Raw genomic sequence first — 15,121 nt, 5'->3', positions numbered from 1 at the left:
ATAAAAATATCAGATCCTGTAAACTGAATTAAGATATGATCTGTGTGGGATTTTGCCATATCTGTGGGATCTACACAGATGACTAATCGAAAGGTTCCCGCATTTTTTTTTTGTTCACAGTACCATATTTTCATTCCTGTTTCCAGTTCTTTATTCAAGCAGTGCTTGAATAAAAGTGGGAGGTATCCGGCATGTTTGAAGGTCTACACAACAACAACAGACAACAGAAAACAGATTTTTTACTCAAACCCTACAATATAGTTCAGTGCTTTTGCTCAACAATAGTAAGCAAGTCATAAGATGGTAGGTGTTAGAATGTGTGCCTTTGTGCATAAATGTCTGTGCTGTTTGAAAGAGCTTCCCCTCCTCCCCCTCGAGTGGGCAAGTTCATGCACCCACATGAATCAGTCACCAAGATGAGCGGTCTGATGAAACTCTTGGACAAATTGCAGTTGCTTAAGTGGCTATATAGAACACAGTGCAGACTGGCTTCTGTCTTTCGTATCTTTGAGGGGCACAAGGCGACATCTGTGTTGCAGCTCAACCCTTTGATTTCCTTCAGATAACAAGAGCGTGGCAAAAACCATTGTTCATCTCTGTTTTCAAATGAGCCTCACTCACTTTAGTTGCCGCCTTCAGCTTTAATTCAATTTCAATTCAGCTTTATTTATAGAGCCAAATCACCACACAAGTCATCTCAGGACACTTTGCATAGTTTAAGACCATACAATTATCGAGAGAAACCTAGCGATACTTCCTTGAGCAACTAATCGGCAACAGTAGGGAGGAAAAAACTCCCTTTCAGCAGAAAGAAATCTCTGACAGAAGCAGACTGAGGGTGGCCAACCATGCCTGCAACAGTTGTTCATGACCTGCTGTGACTCCATGTTCTGTGGCCACTAATTGCTCCTTGATACCCAAAAACTGAAATTTTGTTATAAAATATATATTAACAGGGCTGTCTACTAGATTTTTTTTTAATGAAGACTCACACACGCAACTAAACAGAGTTACAGTCATTGACAAGTAGAAGATAATTTGCAGTACTAATATTGTTATTTTCAAGTAAAAATTATGTACATTCTCTATCTTAGGTGAACAGTACAGGTGTGTGTTATACATGTGTCACATATTTTTCAGAACCTACAGGCATAGGAATATCTATTTTAGAAATGCTACATATATCTCTTTTGTGTCTTCCTGGCAGGTGAATGGGATCCCTCTCATTGGAGAAACACATAAGGAAGTGGTCAATATTCTGAAGGAACTGCCAATGCACGTATACCTGGTATGCTCTCGCATTTTACCCCCGTCAGTTCCGGACAGCGATGCGGAAGAGGATGATGATGTCTGTCTCACCTTGAAAGAACTGCTGGCTGAGTTCAATGATAAGGTGAGGACAAAACCTGAAGAAGAGGTGAATTAAGGAGATTAAGCATTAATGGGGAAATTGTTTCCTTTATAAACAATATAAACTACATTAGATTTATTATTTTTACATATTAAAAAATGACACTGACATGCTCTCCTCTTGTAAATCAGTCTACTTTCTGTGTCCTCTTTCTCTTCTCCATGTGTCCCAGTTGGACCAGGGCTGTGTCATTCCCTGTCCTACAGCTGAGGACATCACCAAGCGTGGCGTGCCCCCCATGTCACCTCCTCTGGCCATGTGGGAGAGAGAGGCTCAGGTGGTCGAGCTGGAGAAAGGCGAGTTGGGACTGGGCTTCAGTATCCTGGACTACCAGGTAAGAGACATGCCCCTGGGCCTTTCTGCAAATAGACCAGACTGGAATAGACTGCAGTCTAAGAATATCGGTGTTGGGTCGGATAGGGTGAGCACGAAGAAAATGGATAGATGGACTTGTGTATTCTGCAGGGAGAATTCTTGTATTCTGTATATTTGTGTGTTAAACTGCTGAGAATGAAAAGTGCTCTGTCAGTTTCTGTTTAAAAATTTTAGAATAAAACACCTTTTGAGCGAAAAATCAATGCTAAAGCTTTCAAGCTATAAAGAAATAATAACTGTGGCTGGTTGCCCCTCTGCGAAACAAACCAATCCATTTCCTTTTCATGTGTTAATTAGCCACTTTTATTGTGTTGTTTACTTGCATTCATCATCATCTCATTTTGCTTAACAATGTATCTGTTTTCTCACATTTTTTGTGTCTGTTTCAGTAAACCATTACCTTCATCTTGTGTTTAACTGTAGGATCCAGAAGATGCCACCAAGACAGTTCTGGTAATCCGGTCCTTGGTGCCTGGAGGTGTAGCCGATCGAGATGGTCGCCTTCTACCTGGTGATCGACTCATGTTTGTTAATGAAACTGACCTAGAAGGCTCCAGCCTGGATTATGCTGTGCATGTCCTAAAGTCCACTGGCTATGGCACTGTCCGCATTGGTGTTGCCAAACCCCTGCCGGTATGTAAAGATGAATTTAAATTAATATCAGTATTATTTTCTTTTTCTTTTTTTTCTTTTTTTTTTTTTAGAAATGTGGAATTGCATCCAGTAAACATCCCAAACCTGACTACACCTCTGTGCTCTATCAAAAAAATGTTGAATGACTCAAAACTGTATCACTGCAGTATTGACATGTAAAGTATTTAATCTTTTGTATAATTTAAAACAGACTGTTAAAATACAGCCTCAATGTAACAAAAGTCAAAATTGTGTCTAATGCAACATGGCCCCTTGTGGTAAGGAAGTACCTAAACAATTAAGAAACCAGATTGTGAGGCTTCACAATTTATCAGGTCTTACCAGGTCATTATTGAAAATGAGAACCAGTTCTCAATTAACTTACCTGGTAAAATAAAGGTTAAATAAAAATAACTAATGATTGAAGATACAACAACATCAGCAGGCTGTTTAAGAAAAGCCATGCTACTCATAACTAAAGGTGCAGTGGTTGTCATCTCGAAATTATACTACGCATAGTTCACTCTTTACACAACCTTGCAAAGACAGGTAAACAGATGAGTAAATGCTTCGAGGATTATCTGTGGAAACTGGTGTTTGGAAGACTGGTCAAACACTGTGAAGGACATTGCATGAAGTAAGCCTCTACACACAGTGTCCAAAAAGAAAACTGCTGCACACAAAAAAGCACAAAGCTGCAAGGTTAAACGTTGCCAAAGAACATGAAAAGAAGGCTGATGAATATTTGCAATACATTCTTTGGTCAGATAAAACCACAATCACATTATTTGGATCAGATTTCGTCCAGCATGTTTGATGTGGATCTGACCCAGACCACAATTGTGACTGGCCTATGCAAACTGTGAAACATAATGGAGGGCGCACGCTGTTAAGGGGCTGCACGAGTGCAAAAGCGTAGGATATTCAAAGCAAATGATGATGATTTATAGATGGCTCTGTGAATGCAAGTTTGTGTGACAAAATACTGAATATATGACTCTTCAGTCCCACAAGGCTTGGCGGGGGAAGAATTTCCCAACATGACAATGGTCTCACACTGCTGCAATCACACAAGAGTTTTCATAAAAGAAAAAGGTGAAACCTATGACCTGGCCAAGTATGCCCCTGGACTTGAATTCAATACAACACCTTTGGAGTGTTTTAAAGTAGAAGACAGAGCAATATAACCCCTCAAGCAAAGCTGAAAAAATCATCTGTAAAGAATGGAAGAACATCTTTCCTCAGATTTGTGCAACATTGACATCATCCATGCCCAGGAGGATTGAATTTATCATCAAAAATAAAGCCAAACAAACAAAATGTTGAAAGAATAAAGATACGGAATCTCTCTAATGAAGGGTGTTTTCACTGCTATTGCATTACAGTTGAACTTTGGGGAAAAACCTTTAATGTAGCCTATTTAACCTATTTGCATTTTATTATACAGTAGATCAAATATTCCACAGCTCAACTTTCAAATAATACAGCTATTGTAGGGTGATGTAATGTCAAATTATTATTGCACAGCAGCTTACTTGTACACTAGATGTTCTTTAAATACATTTTCTTTAAAAGCACTTAAATATATTTACAGGTGAACAGTTTAACTCAACAAGAATGGCTAATTATGCAAATGAAATACCTGACAAATTATGAACATTAATCACAATGGTACAAATATGCAGACATTAAAAAGATATTTACTACTGATAATATTTATCACACGGTTCCCTGTGCACAACTGTAAAATGCGTTCTGACACATAATTATGATGAACTGCAACATACACTATAAATTCAACCTTAAAATTTAAAGAGATTTTTCTTTTTCCTTTTTTAGGACTTCATAAAAAACTGATTTGTATTTCTGCAGATATGCGAGATAATTGCCTAAATGTATACTTCCTCTTGAAAAGTACATTATTTCTTCTCCTTTTTGTTGTGGACTGTGGCTTAGTAACAAGGAACAGAGAATCCAGTTACAGGCCTTCTGAATTTTTAATGCAGCTGAGAGATGAACACAATGCTCAACCACACTACAGATGGAGGGAGAAGGAGAGAGGAGTGCAGGGTGTCTAATTTACAGTCACCTCCTTTAGCCTGTTTGCTTTAATGTGAATTTTACACAGTTTTGAAGCACACAGACATTTTTCTTTTTTTTCCAAAGTCCTAACGTTCAAATTTGGAATATTGTATCCTCAGCTGGAACTGTGTGGCGGTTTGACACCCATCTCAGAGAGGAGCGCACGGGCTTCATGCGATGACACCGACAGCCACACTCAGGTCAGCTTGTTAGCTGAAGCAGCTGAGGCTAACATCAACACCACCACTCGCAACTCCGAGGACAACAGGATCAACCAACTGTGCTTCACGGTAGGTCATACAGCACAAAATTTGGTACTGGCACTCCAAACTACTTTTTTTTTGTTGGACTGTTTTTGAAAAATACTTTATACTCGCTTATTTTTGGCTAGAAAAAAGAACTGAACTTTGGTGCGCATGAGAGGCATTTCTGTTTCTAATATCTGGCTCGACAAATACCAACATCAAAACTAAAGGTCAGAACTGTTTAAACATTTTTTAAGAAATGCTGGGCCATTTGTCCGATTCATTTTCACAGCACCAGTTTTGTGTACAGAGGACAGATCTGGAATGAAAACATTCTTGGTGTCAAAATTTGTCAGAATTCACAAGTTTAAAATGTATTATGTGGTTCTTGAACTTCAGAAGAATACCCTTCTTTGTTGTACAATCATGCACAATCATCTATCAGGATTCTTGTAAATGAGTGTTTGCATAATGCTTTAGACTCAGCGGGAAACATCTTTGCTGTGACAGTTACAGTAACACAACAGTAGTCTGCATCTTGCAGCCTGTCACACAGGGAGCATTGCTCATTACCATGCAAACCTGAGATTCTGTGGGTAGCCATTTTAGCCACTCTAAAGGAGATTAGCGTGTCAGTGTCTGTTCCCTTCGTCCGTGCTCTATAGTGGGGAGCTTAGAGCTGGCTGTATCAGTATCACTGGGTCAGGCATAGAGAAAGTGCTCAGTGTCAAAGACGTGTTACTGCATTGTGGCCTCAACTCGGTGCTATTGAGGCAGCCTTTTGTACTCGCTTTTGCTTAATTACCAACAATTGCCTCTCAATGGAAAGTGCTTACTGCTTGCATGACATTGGCACATGGTCTGGTACAAGGACGTGCAGTTCTGCATCAATGTGTCTCACACATACACACACACATCGACTCAGAGCAAGTGTCACAGTGTTCTCATCAAAGACAGGCTTGTTGCAAAGGTATCTTCAGAACTTCAGTGCTGCTTGTACTTTATGTGAAGATTCAAAGAAGATCTCCCCATTGCCCTTTTTCTTTGTGAAGTGCCCGGGGGACATAAGAAGCCTACCTTTCTGCATGTTTTACATTTCAGAATTACTCCAAAGGCCTTCCCCCTAGAGAGTTAATGGTTGTCTGAAACAATTTTTGTTTCACACAAGAAGCTTTATGGCTGTAATGATAATTTAGGACTTCGGCACCAGTTTATTTTTTACAATAATTACTTTTCTAGAAGTTGCAAATTGCAGATGCTGTACGTATTCACTCTTCATTTCTTTTTTTTTTTTTTGGTCTGTTGGCTGCTCAGCTCCACCACTATGGTGCAGACTGAAAATATCTTAACAACTATTGGATGGGTTGCAAATACATTTTCTCCAGACAATTACATTCCACAAAGGATGAATCCTATTGATTTTGGTGACCTCCTTGTTTTTTCTTTAGCACTATCATCAGGTTGACATTGATTCAGAGTGTTGTGAAATGTCTTGACAGATACTGAACAAGTGCTTATTAAAGTTGCTGCAGATGTTAACTTCTCAAAGGGTGAATTCTAATGATTTTGATGACCCTCGCACTATTGCTCTATTACCTGTTTTCATTTATTTAGTCAAAACTCAAAACATCTACTTGATTGATCACTGCAAAATTATGGAACAGGTATTTATTGTTCCAAGAGGATGGCTGGTAATACTTTAAATCCCCTAACAATTAATGGAGGTCAAACTTACAATTTGTTCAATACTTTGGGTTCCTACCAAATCCCTGGTAAGTATTGATGTTTCTGTCAGCCTCAGCTGTACTCGGTGTTCACAGCTAATTACCACATGTTAGAATGCTAGCATGCTCAACCAAGACAGTAAACATGGTAAACCTATCCTATCATCTAATGTAGCTCAAGACACCACTGTGCGGCTTCACAGAGCCATTAGCACAACTGAAGAACCGTCATTTTTGTTTTATGCCTTTGTCACCGCCCCTTAATCACCTCCTTACTCATGCACCCTGTTGTATTTGTCTTAGGAAAACCGACTACGTCACCGTTTTGGCATCATGGAAGATGACGACAGGCAGCAAGCCCCACCTCTGCCCCCCCGCACCAGCTTTGAGAAGACAATCACTGTTGTCCGGGGCAACCGTAGCCTTGGTATGTTCTCCGTCTTTCTCATGGTGATGGTGTCTTGGTGTGTGTACGTCACAGGCATGGCGATAATGACACTAATCAGAGGTGGTGATGACGACTGCCCTGAAGAGGAGTGGTGAAGTGTGTTCTTCGTACCTGAGAGAGGAAATGATAATCTGTGTGTGTGTGTGTGTGTGTTTACTGGATGTGTGTGTGTGTGTTTGGGTGAGAAGCTAGTAAGAGGATGAATGAACAGTTAAAGAATATCAAGAGATAACACAAAAACAGTGAATATATATTTATTTGAATGTTGGTCGAAATATATATTTTTTATACTCCAGTGTTGAGTGTACTTTGTCTTAACGGCTCCAAGAGCAAGTCCAATGTCTGGCGATTCAAACATGACATGGAAACAACAGGGTGCAAGGCGATTCTGCACCCTTGTCTAAGGGCGCTATGCAAAGCATTAGGAATCCACCTCATTTATATTCTGGAAACGTGCTCTAATAAGGCACCACACTACTTGTGTGTTTTGTGTGTGTGTGTGTGTGTGTGTGTGTGTGTGTGTGTGTGTGTGTGTGTGTGTGTGTGTGTGAAAGTTTGAAATTATGTAAATGTTCACATAGAGAAAATCAAGGTCATAACCTACACTCTGTGTATCACTGCATTCTTTGGTTTTCATCAGTTTCAAATATTGTAGGTCCTCTTGCTGGGATATTTAATGAAGCATTGTCTTCTTGAAATCCAAATGTGGAGGGTTTACAGATTTTGTTTGTTTTTGGTTTTGAAAATCTAAATGTATTTGATTTGGAACAAAAGCTTCAGCTGCAGAGTAACAGTATGTAAACATTTGGCTTGAATATGAGGGAATTTTTAAGATCAATGGCAATGTAGTACATATCTGTTTGTGCTGCTTTTACCTTCTTCCAAATATTAGGTGCCATGTACAATATTATCCATACCTATGACTTTATGCCCAATCTTGGAGATGAGACATGTACGTACAGTGTATGGTTGGTTTGTACTACAGGGTCTGGATGGCTTTTAGAGCAGGTTGTTAAAGAAAAAGGTTTGATGGACTAAAATGTGGTCTTTTTTTTCTTGCCTTGCTCATCTAAAACATGACTATAAGCAGTCTGTGTAGTTTTTGCGTCTTCTTGAACGCTGTGAACCCATTGGTGTGAACCTGTTGTGCTTACTAAAGTCTTTGATACTTTAAAAAAGTTTTGTTGAGGTCGAAACAAATAGATTTTCATGTAGAAATTGTCATGTGGGAGTTTACCATAAATTACTCTAAACATTCTTATAAGAGAGTTTGTAATAGTAAAATGTATTTTGATGCTGTTGTAGTAATTCAACACCTTTTGGATTTAGAAACTTTCAGCATAATTTCTTCAAAATTCCTCTAATGTCTTTGAAATGTGTGTCCTCTGTTTGACCTGTCAGAGCCAGTAGCTGTGTCTCCAGTTGATTGTATTCCAGGCACTATGATTGTATTGTAATTTGAATGTAAAAGAAAAAAAACAATAAACTATTTATATGATCAAAAATAAGCACAGTCATTTCTTTGATCATCTTCAAATTATGTACGACCATAGTGTTGTGGATGTCCGTTGTCATTAGATACCAATGTAGTATGCAGCACTGTAGACCAGACGACCTAATTTGTCGCAGCCTTTCCTGTCTGCAGTGTGTATATGTGTGTGTGCATGAGGTGTGCACGTAAGTGTGTGATGCCTGATTTACCTGCCTTTGCCTGTTTGCATTAATGAAGTGTTTGTGTAATCCACCTAGTGTCCAAATTGATAATGCCAAAGTCAGGTGTTTGTGCGACTGGCATGTGTTACCCCTCTAGTCACCTGTGCCCTCTGCCCTTTGTGGGCGTGAGTGTGTGTGATTCTGTTTATGCACCTTATGTGACTGACTCTGAAGGATGATGCTGTGTAAATGTCAAGCATGTGTAGCCATGTTTGTGTGCTAATCTGCCTAGTGTCTGCCTTGATTATGCTGATTATGCCACTGTCAGGTGTTTGTTTGGGCGACTGTCTCTGTTTGGCAGGGATTCATACCAGCCTTAGCCAACCCTCCACTCACCTGTGCTTGTGTGTGTGTGTGTGTGTGTGTGTGTGTGTGTGTGTGTGCGCACGCGCGCGCTTCGTGTGTGTTTATGTGTCGTGTGCGTGTTGGCAGGGATGTCGGTGAGTGCTATCAAGGACGGCTCAGGCATGCTGGTGCGCAGTGTGGTCCAGGGGGGCTCTGTTAGCCAGGATGGAAGGCTAGGGGTGGGGGACGCCATCATGGCCATCAACGGAGAAACTACCTCCAACCTGACTAACGCCAAGGCCAGGGCCATGCTCCGCAGACACTCTGTCATAGGGCCAGAGATGAGGTGAGGAGACAGTCTCTGCCCCATAGCATTACATTATATGTTACATCACGGTGCGGTTCACACAACAACTCTGTGAAAGCTCTTAAGGGCGTTTAAATCACAGAACTCCCTCTACTTCACCTGTCTAAAAGTACTGGGTGGCGAGATGTGCAACGCGGTGTGTCATCCACTTTACAATGGGTCAAGTGCTATTTGAACGCTTGAACCTTCAGATTTCTTAGCTGTTGTAGAAAATGAAATATGGATCTGAAGTGTAACATGACATCATTGAGTACACTACAACACTAAATATGTTGTAATTTTGTTAGGAAACACACACACACACACATATATATATAGTGTAGTTATAGATATAGATATATAAAGCAAGCAGTTGTATTTCCAGCATTCTATACGATAAAAAGTAGTGTAAACACCATAGGAAAATCACAGGTGTAAATATTAAAATGAATGAGTTCTGTTTAGTTGTCTCAGTTTGTGGGTCGTGGTAGACTATGGTGCATACGTGCTGCTACAGCGATGGCTTACAGGGACACTTTAATAGAATAGAGCCATCATCAATGTCATTAGTGCTTACGTGCTTCTCCTGTTTTGACAAGCTAAATTATCTGCTATGAAATTAACGCATGTGATGTTAATGACTTGAAGAGCCTGTACACTCACACCAACCACACAGACGTTACTTATTCTGGCCAATTAGACCTCAGCTTAGGTTGAAGTTGAGCGGCGCCACCGCAAATTAACCACTAAAAGTGATAAAGATGTAGCTGTCTGATCTTAATGCAGCAAAACAATCAGATCAAAGACTGCAGACTGTACGTGCCCACACAGTCCTTAGAACAGACCATACATAAACATGAATAACGCCTGTATGAGTGGACAGCTCTGCCCTACAAAGACGGAGAGAAGTGAATGCAGAAGCAGCAAAGTTTGAGAAAAAAAGGGGTTCAAGTTGGCCAGCAAACTGTAAAACAGATCAAAGGTTGGAATGCTTTGATTTTATATATTTTTGATTCTATTCTACCCATTAAAAACATTGCCATAAAAATCAATGCAATACTTTACAAATCCAATTACTGCATTATATTGCTGCTTTAGCTACAAGCAAACTGTGTTCTCTCAGGTTTCTCATCCCTGTAATTATTTTGTGTAAGAAATGTGTTGTGATTATTATTCACAGCCTGTGTCTACCTGAATACTACAACTATTCATATTAAAATCAAGTAATACATGTATTTACAAGTTAATACACCTAAGGATTGTATATCATTTAAAGGTAGCTTAACCATCAAACCGCATGGAATTTTCTAAAGTCAAAAAATGAAATGCATGTGAGTTTACATGAATAAAATTGACATTTTTGTCAGTAAATCTGCACTCAATAACCCATAATGACAACGGCAAAACATGTATTTGCATAAAAATCAAAAGCTGAAAATATTCATTTATAAAACAGCGCTTTAGCTGCAACACTGAAAATCGTTGGTCAACTGTGTCCTGTTTGCTGTAAATATCCTCAAGACGCAAAGTCAGCGAGAATGGTCACTTTATCAGCTTCAGAAGTCCCTTGCAGAGATCAGGCTTTTATGATAGAGTAAGCAGACCAAAGCCACTCTCGACTGAAAAAACTTACGACAGCCCACATAGGGGTTTTTCTGAGTATCATTTAACAGACTAAAGGAAACAGATCATCTGCTATGATTCTCTGGCACAGCTCTGAGCACTGTGTCTGGTAAACACCAGGACTGCTCAACACTAATATCATCCCTGTGGTGAAGCATGGTGGTAACAACATCATGCAAAGTGGGTTTTTCTCAGCGGTGGCGACAGGGCTGACTGTTCAGAGCTGATAGAAGGATAAATGCTGCCAAATAGAAAGCGGTCCCGAGTGCAAGTGACCCGACACTGGGGCAATGGCTCCCCTTTCAGAAGGACGATGACCTGAAGCGCACACTCAAGACAACAGTCGAGTGGCAAGTGTCTTGACTGTGTCTTGACAGTGTCCTTGAGTGGCCCAACCAAAGCCCAGGCTTAAACCCCACACTGCATCTGTGGAGAGACCTAAAGATGACAGTTCACACAAACACTTCCAATCCAATCTGAAGGAGCTTGAGAGGATCTACTCAGAAGAAAAGGATAAACTGTCCAAATCCAGGTGTGCAAAGCTTAGTACAAACCAAAGCTGTAGTTGCTGCCAAAGGGATTCTTACAGATTACTGAACTGAGGGTCTGAATACTTCTGTAAACGAGAGATTTAATTCATTTGCAAAAATCTCTAAACATGTTTTCACTTCATCATTATGGGTTAATGAGAGCAGTTAGAGGGAGATCATTTCAATTTTATCAATTTAGAAATAAATCTACTAAACAATAAGGCATTAAAAAATGAAGGGGATGTCAGTGTTCTTTGAATCCCCCCATAAGAGATATCAAAAATTCAGGTGCTTTAACCAAATATGGTTTTACTTTTTGCCAGAGTAGGTCGATGATATTTAAACACAATCTATCCATAATACTTGCTCATAATGATTCCCAGCCTTCCACACTCCCACTTAAATTGTGTTTTGGTTGTGCACCACTAGAGATGAATATAATTAAATCTGTGACATAACATCAAAAACAATTTACGGATTTTGAAGTTGTGTAATTGTTCTAATGTCTGTATGAAATCACTTTCATTCCACTTTATTATCTAAATATATATATATATATGTATGAAGATAAACACAACAACACATCACCTCAATGCAAACTTTCACCACTACACAGTGTTCTGCTTTTACAATAAGCTATTACTAGATTTCTGGTGGGTATATTGTAGCCAATTGTGTTTGGTACAAAAATTATACATATCCTGGTGTCCTTGCTGTTTCCAAATTCTGGGGTTGTAAGAACTTTTGGAACCTAAAAGGTCTTAGTTCCTTAAAAAACACTGTGAGACTCTAACTTATGACACCAAACAAGGCCCTGCATTTGGCCCCACTCTAACCCTCTGGGGTCATCTGAATATGTATGCCACTTTAGTGCCACGCGATATTATAAATACTATTTACAAAATTAACCGTAATTTGAATTCAAAATATTTTATTCATTTTATTCAACACACATAAAAACTATGGAGGTGTACTTGGCTTCTTCAAACTTGTAGCTCAAGGCCTCAGGTAACAACCTCAAGTATCAACTGAGTGCTTTTCCAGACTTTCCTGACTGTAGGGACCCCGGGGGGTTAAAGTAGGACGTGCACGACGCATTTAAAATAGATTCCAGTCGGTTATTTGGCGCAGGTATTCATATTGCGTTCATGTGCAATTCTGTCATGTTACAGTTTAAACACATCTTTGCTGGAAAAACAAGAAAGCTATCGTTATTGCTTTCAAGAGAACGTAGAAAGGCCTTTTGGGAATGTAGAGAACAGTCAAACGCTGAAAAAGTAATCGAATACCGCTCACTTTTGTTTAGATCTACCCAAGCAGATCTTGACAGTCAGTGTGACTCCAATGAGTGAGTATATGTACATCATAAATATAAAGACTTGCTCTCTGTAGTTACAAACATGACTTTCACTGCTTCATCACCTATAAACGATCTTGTCTCACTTCGGATCTCCATTATCACCTTGTTTTTGATGCCGCAGTCATAGCTGACTGAGGCACTACAGTCATGTTAGATTAGATTAGATGATGAAATTTTAAAGATTGCCTGAGGGGAAATTGGGTAAATTATTACTTGTTCTAACATCAGCAGTTATGGCTCCACATTGACAATGCTTGTTTGGCTGATTGGAGATGTGCTCCACCTCCACCAACCCGCTGCCCTGCAAAACACCCACTCACTTTCTTTCAACCTCAGTGTCTCTTTCTCCCTCCCCTCCTCTCTCTCTCTTGCTCTCTCTCTCTCTCTCTCTCTTTTGCTTTTACGGGCACGCACGTACACACATTAACACACAAATACACAGCCTTTCAATGGTCTAACCTCCAAAAACACCTTTTTCCTGCTATGGGAAATATCTCTGAATAATTCATCACTCATCTCACCTTGAACAGTGTGCTTCTGAATAAAAGAGCACTTTAAAGAGGCTCTCATAGATGCACACACCGATGAACACACACATGCATTTTGTCTCTCTCCACACATGCGCACACGCGCACAAACAGCACTCATCCACACACACATGCTCACACTGCCTCCTCCTGACAGCACTTCAGACAAACTAAGAGCGAGTGGAGGCAGATGAGTTGCTTTGGCAGCCTCAGAATAAGACACATAGAAGGGTGAAGGCTTGTCACTATCAAACTGCCTCTTTTGAGACAAGACAGGCTGTCCGCATGGCTCAGTCACAACAGCTTAGCGTAACAGACCTCCATATTCAATCCACCACCCTGAATGAAACAGAGAAATCGTCTCTTTTAGCCGATTCAAACACCATTTCTGCCTGTCGCGTCACATTATGTAATGAGGAAAAAAATGGAGGTGTGATGGAGGGAGGCTTTAATGATGTCCTTGACGTCTCTTACACCACAGCTTAGATAGATGTGGGCCAGTACAAAACAAAAACTCTTTCTTGTCTTTTTTTTCCATTTTTCTTCATGGAGTGGGGCACATCCATACATTCAAACTCTGAATAACATTCGACATGCAGGAGAGTAGTTTCAGGGGCTGTTTATTGTTTTGTGCTGTCTAGTTGTGTGATTTAAAAAAAAGGACATTTGTAGTTGCTAATCAGTTTCTAATGTTTGTGAAAACTATTTAGTTTTAAAACATTTCCTCATATGCCTCTTTGACATATAGATTGTCACCGAAGCCAAATTGCATGATTCATATTTTTTTTTAGATAATAGCAGATAGAGCCTTGGGATTTTAGAAAATAAACTTACTTGCTTTCCACTAGAAGTCACCACATCCAGCCAAGATAAAGACCCGCATATTAAAAAAAAAAAAAAAAAGATTTTGTATGAACTAAAAGAACAAGATAAAATGTCTTAATTTGTCAGCTTTTGTACCTTTGAAGAGAACCACGGTGGATGTCTCCCCCTGTGCTGAGTTTTAATGCTTAGCTAAGTTACAGGAGGTATCTTCAGATTCACTGCACCGACACGAGCGTTATTAATCTTCTTATCTAATCTTGATAAGACAGTGAATAAAAGTAATTTTCCAAAATTACCATTCATTTAAACCATAACATGCCATTATTCTCCTACTCGCTTCAGGTTTAATTTATTCTGTGTAGAAATCATTCACTTGTATTGTATCGTCGTCGTCATTCTTTTGCTATTCTATTACTCATTGTTTGGTGGTAAAATAAATGTGCAGCAGTGAAAACATAGTGAAAACTGAAATGATTAATATTTACAATGTCTTCACCCCACCCCATATCTTCTTTTCCCCCAAACCCCCAACCTTCAGTATAACCTTTGTCCCAGCCCATCAGGTGGATGACCACCGCACTCGTCTGTGTTTGCCTCCTCTGGCATCAATCCCAACAGACAGCGCCTCTCCATCACCCACCCAGCTAACTCCTTCTCCGGAGCCTCCATCCGACCCACCCAGGTCCTCCAGTCCCTCGGCCTTGTCCATGCTTAGACCGTCTGCCTCGGTCAAATTGAAAGCAGCAACTCCAGATCCAGCCGCAGTCAGAGCTTCTGCTTCATTCAAAGCTCCATCCAAAGGCTCAGCCACAGTACCCACCATCACCCCAGCCTCAGACTCAAGGTAATATAAGATCCAGAGGTCTCAGCTTATTATTTATGGCCACCTAATCCCTAGTCAGGCCCCAGAGTGCAAGATAAACCTGTCTAAGGGTTTATTAGACTTCAAGGCTCCTGCTTTATTACAAGTTGATATGTTTGCTGCAGAGACTTC

The 15,121-nt window shown here is 40.0% G+C and overlaps 1 protein-coding gene across 1 annotated transcript in view; it reads left to right on the top strand.

The window, feature by feature from the left end:
• LOC103353171 (multiple PDZ domain protein) overlaps positions 1-15,121 on the top strand; it is a 41,982-nt gene that overhangs the window by 6,623 nt on the left and 20,238 nt on the right. Inside the window, exons 14-20 of the mRNA XM_008275999.1 lie at positions 1,208-1,393; positions 1,584-1,745; positions 2,210-2,419; positions 4,621-4,791; positions 6,774-6,897; positions 9,064-9,262; positions 14,666-14,971. Coding sequence (XP_008274221.1) covers positions 1,208-1,393; positions 1,584-1,745; positions 2,210-2,419; positions 4,621-4,791; positions 6,774-6,897; positions 9,064-9,262; positions 14,666-14,971 — 1,358 coding nt within the window. The remainder of the gene's footprint in view (positions 1-1,207; positions 1,394-1,583; positions 1,746-2,209; positions 2,420-4,620; positions 4,792-6,773; positions 6,898-9,063; positions 9,263-14,665; positions 14,972-15,121) is intronic.

The sequence above is a fragment of the Stegastes partitus genome, unplaced genomic scaffold, assembly GCF_000690725.1.
Source record: "Stegastes partitus isolate 25-593 unplaced genomic scaffold, Stegastes_partitus-1.0.2 Scaffold63, whole genome shotgun sequence".
Classification (NCBI taxonomy): domain Eukaryota; kingdom Metazoa; phylum Chordata; class Actinopteri; family Pomacentridae; genus Stegastes; species Stegastes partitus.
The sequence above is the reverse complement of the archived record's forward strand: the minus strand, read 5'-3'. Positions and strand labels throughout refer to the sequence as shown.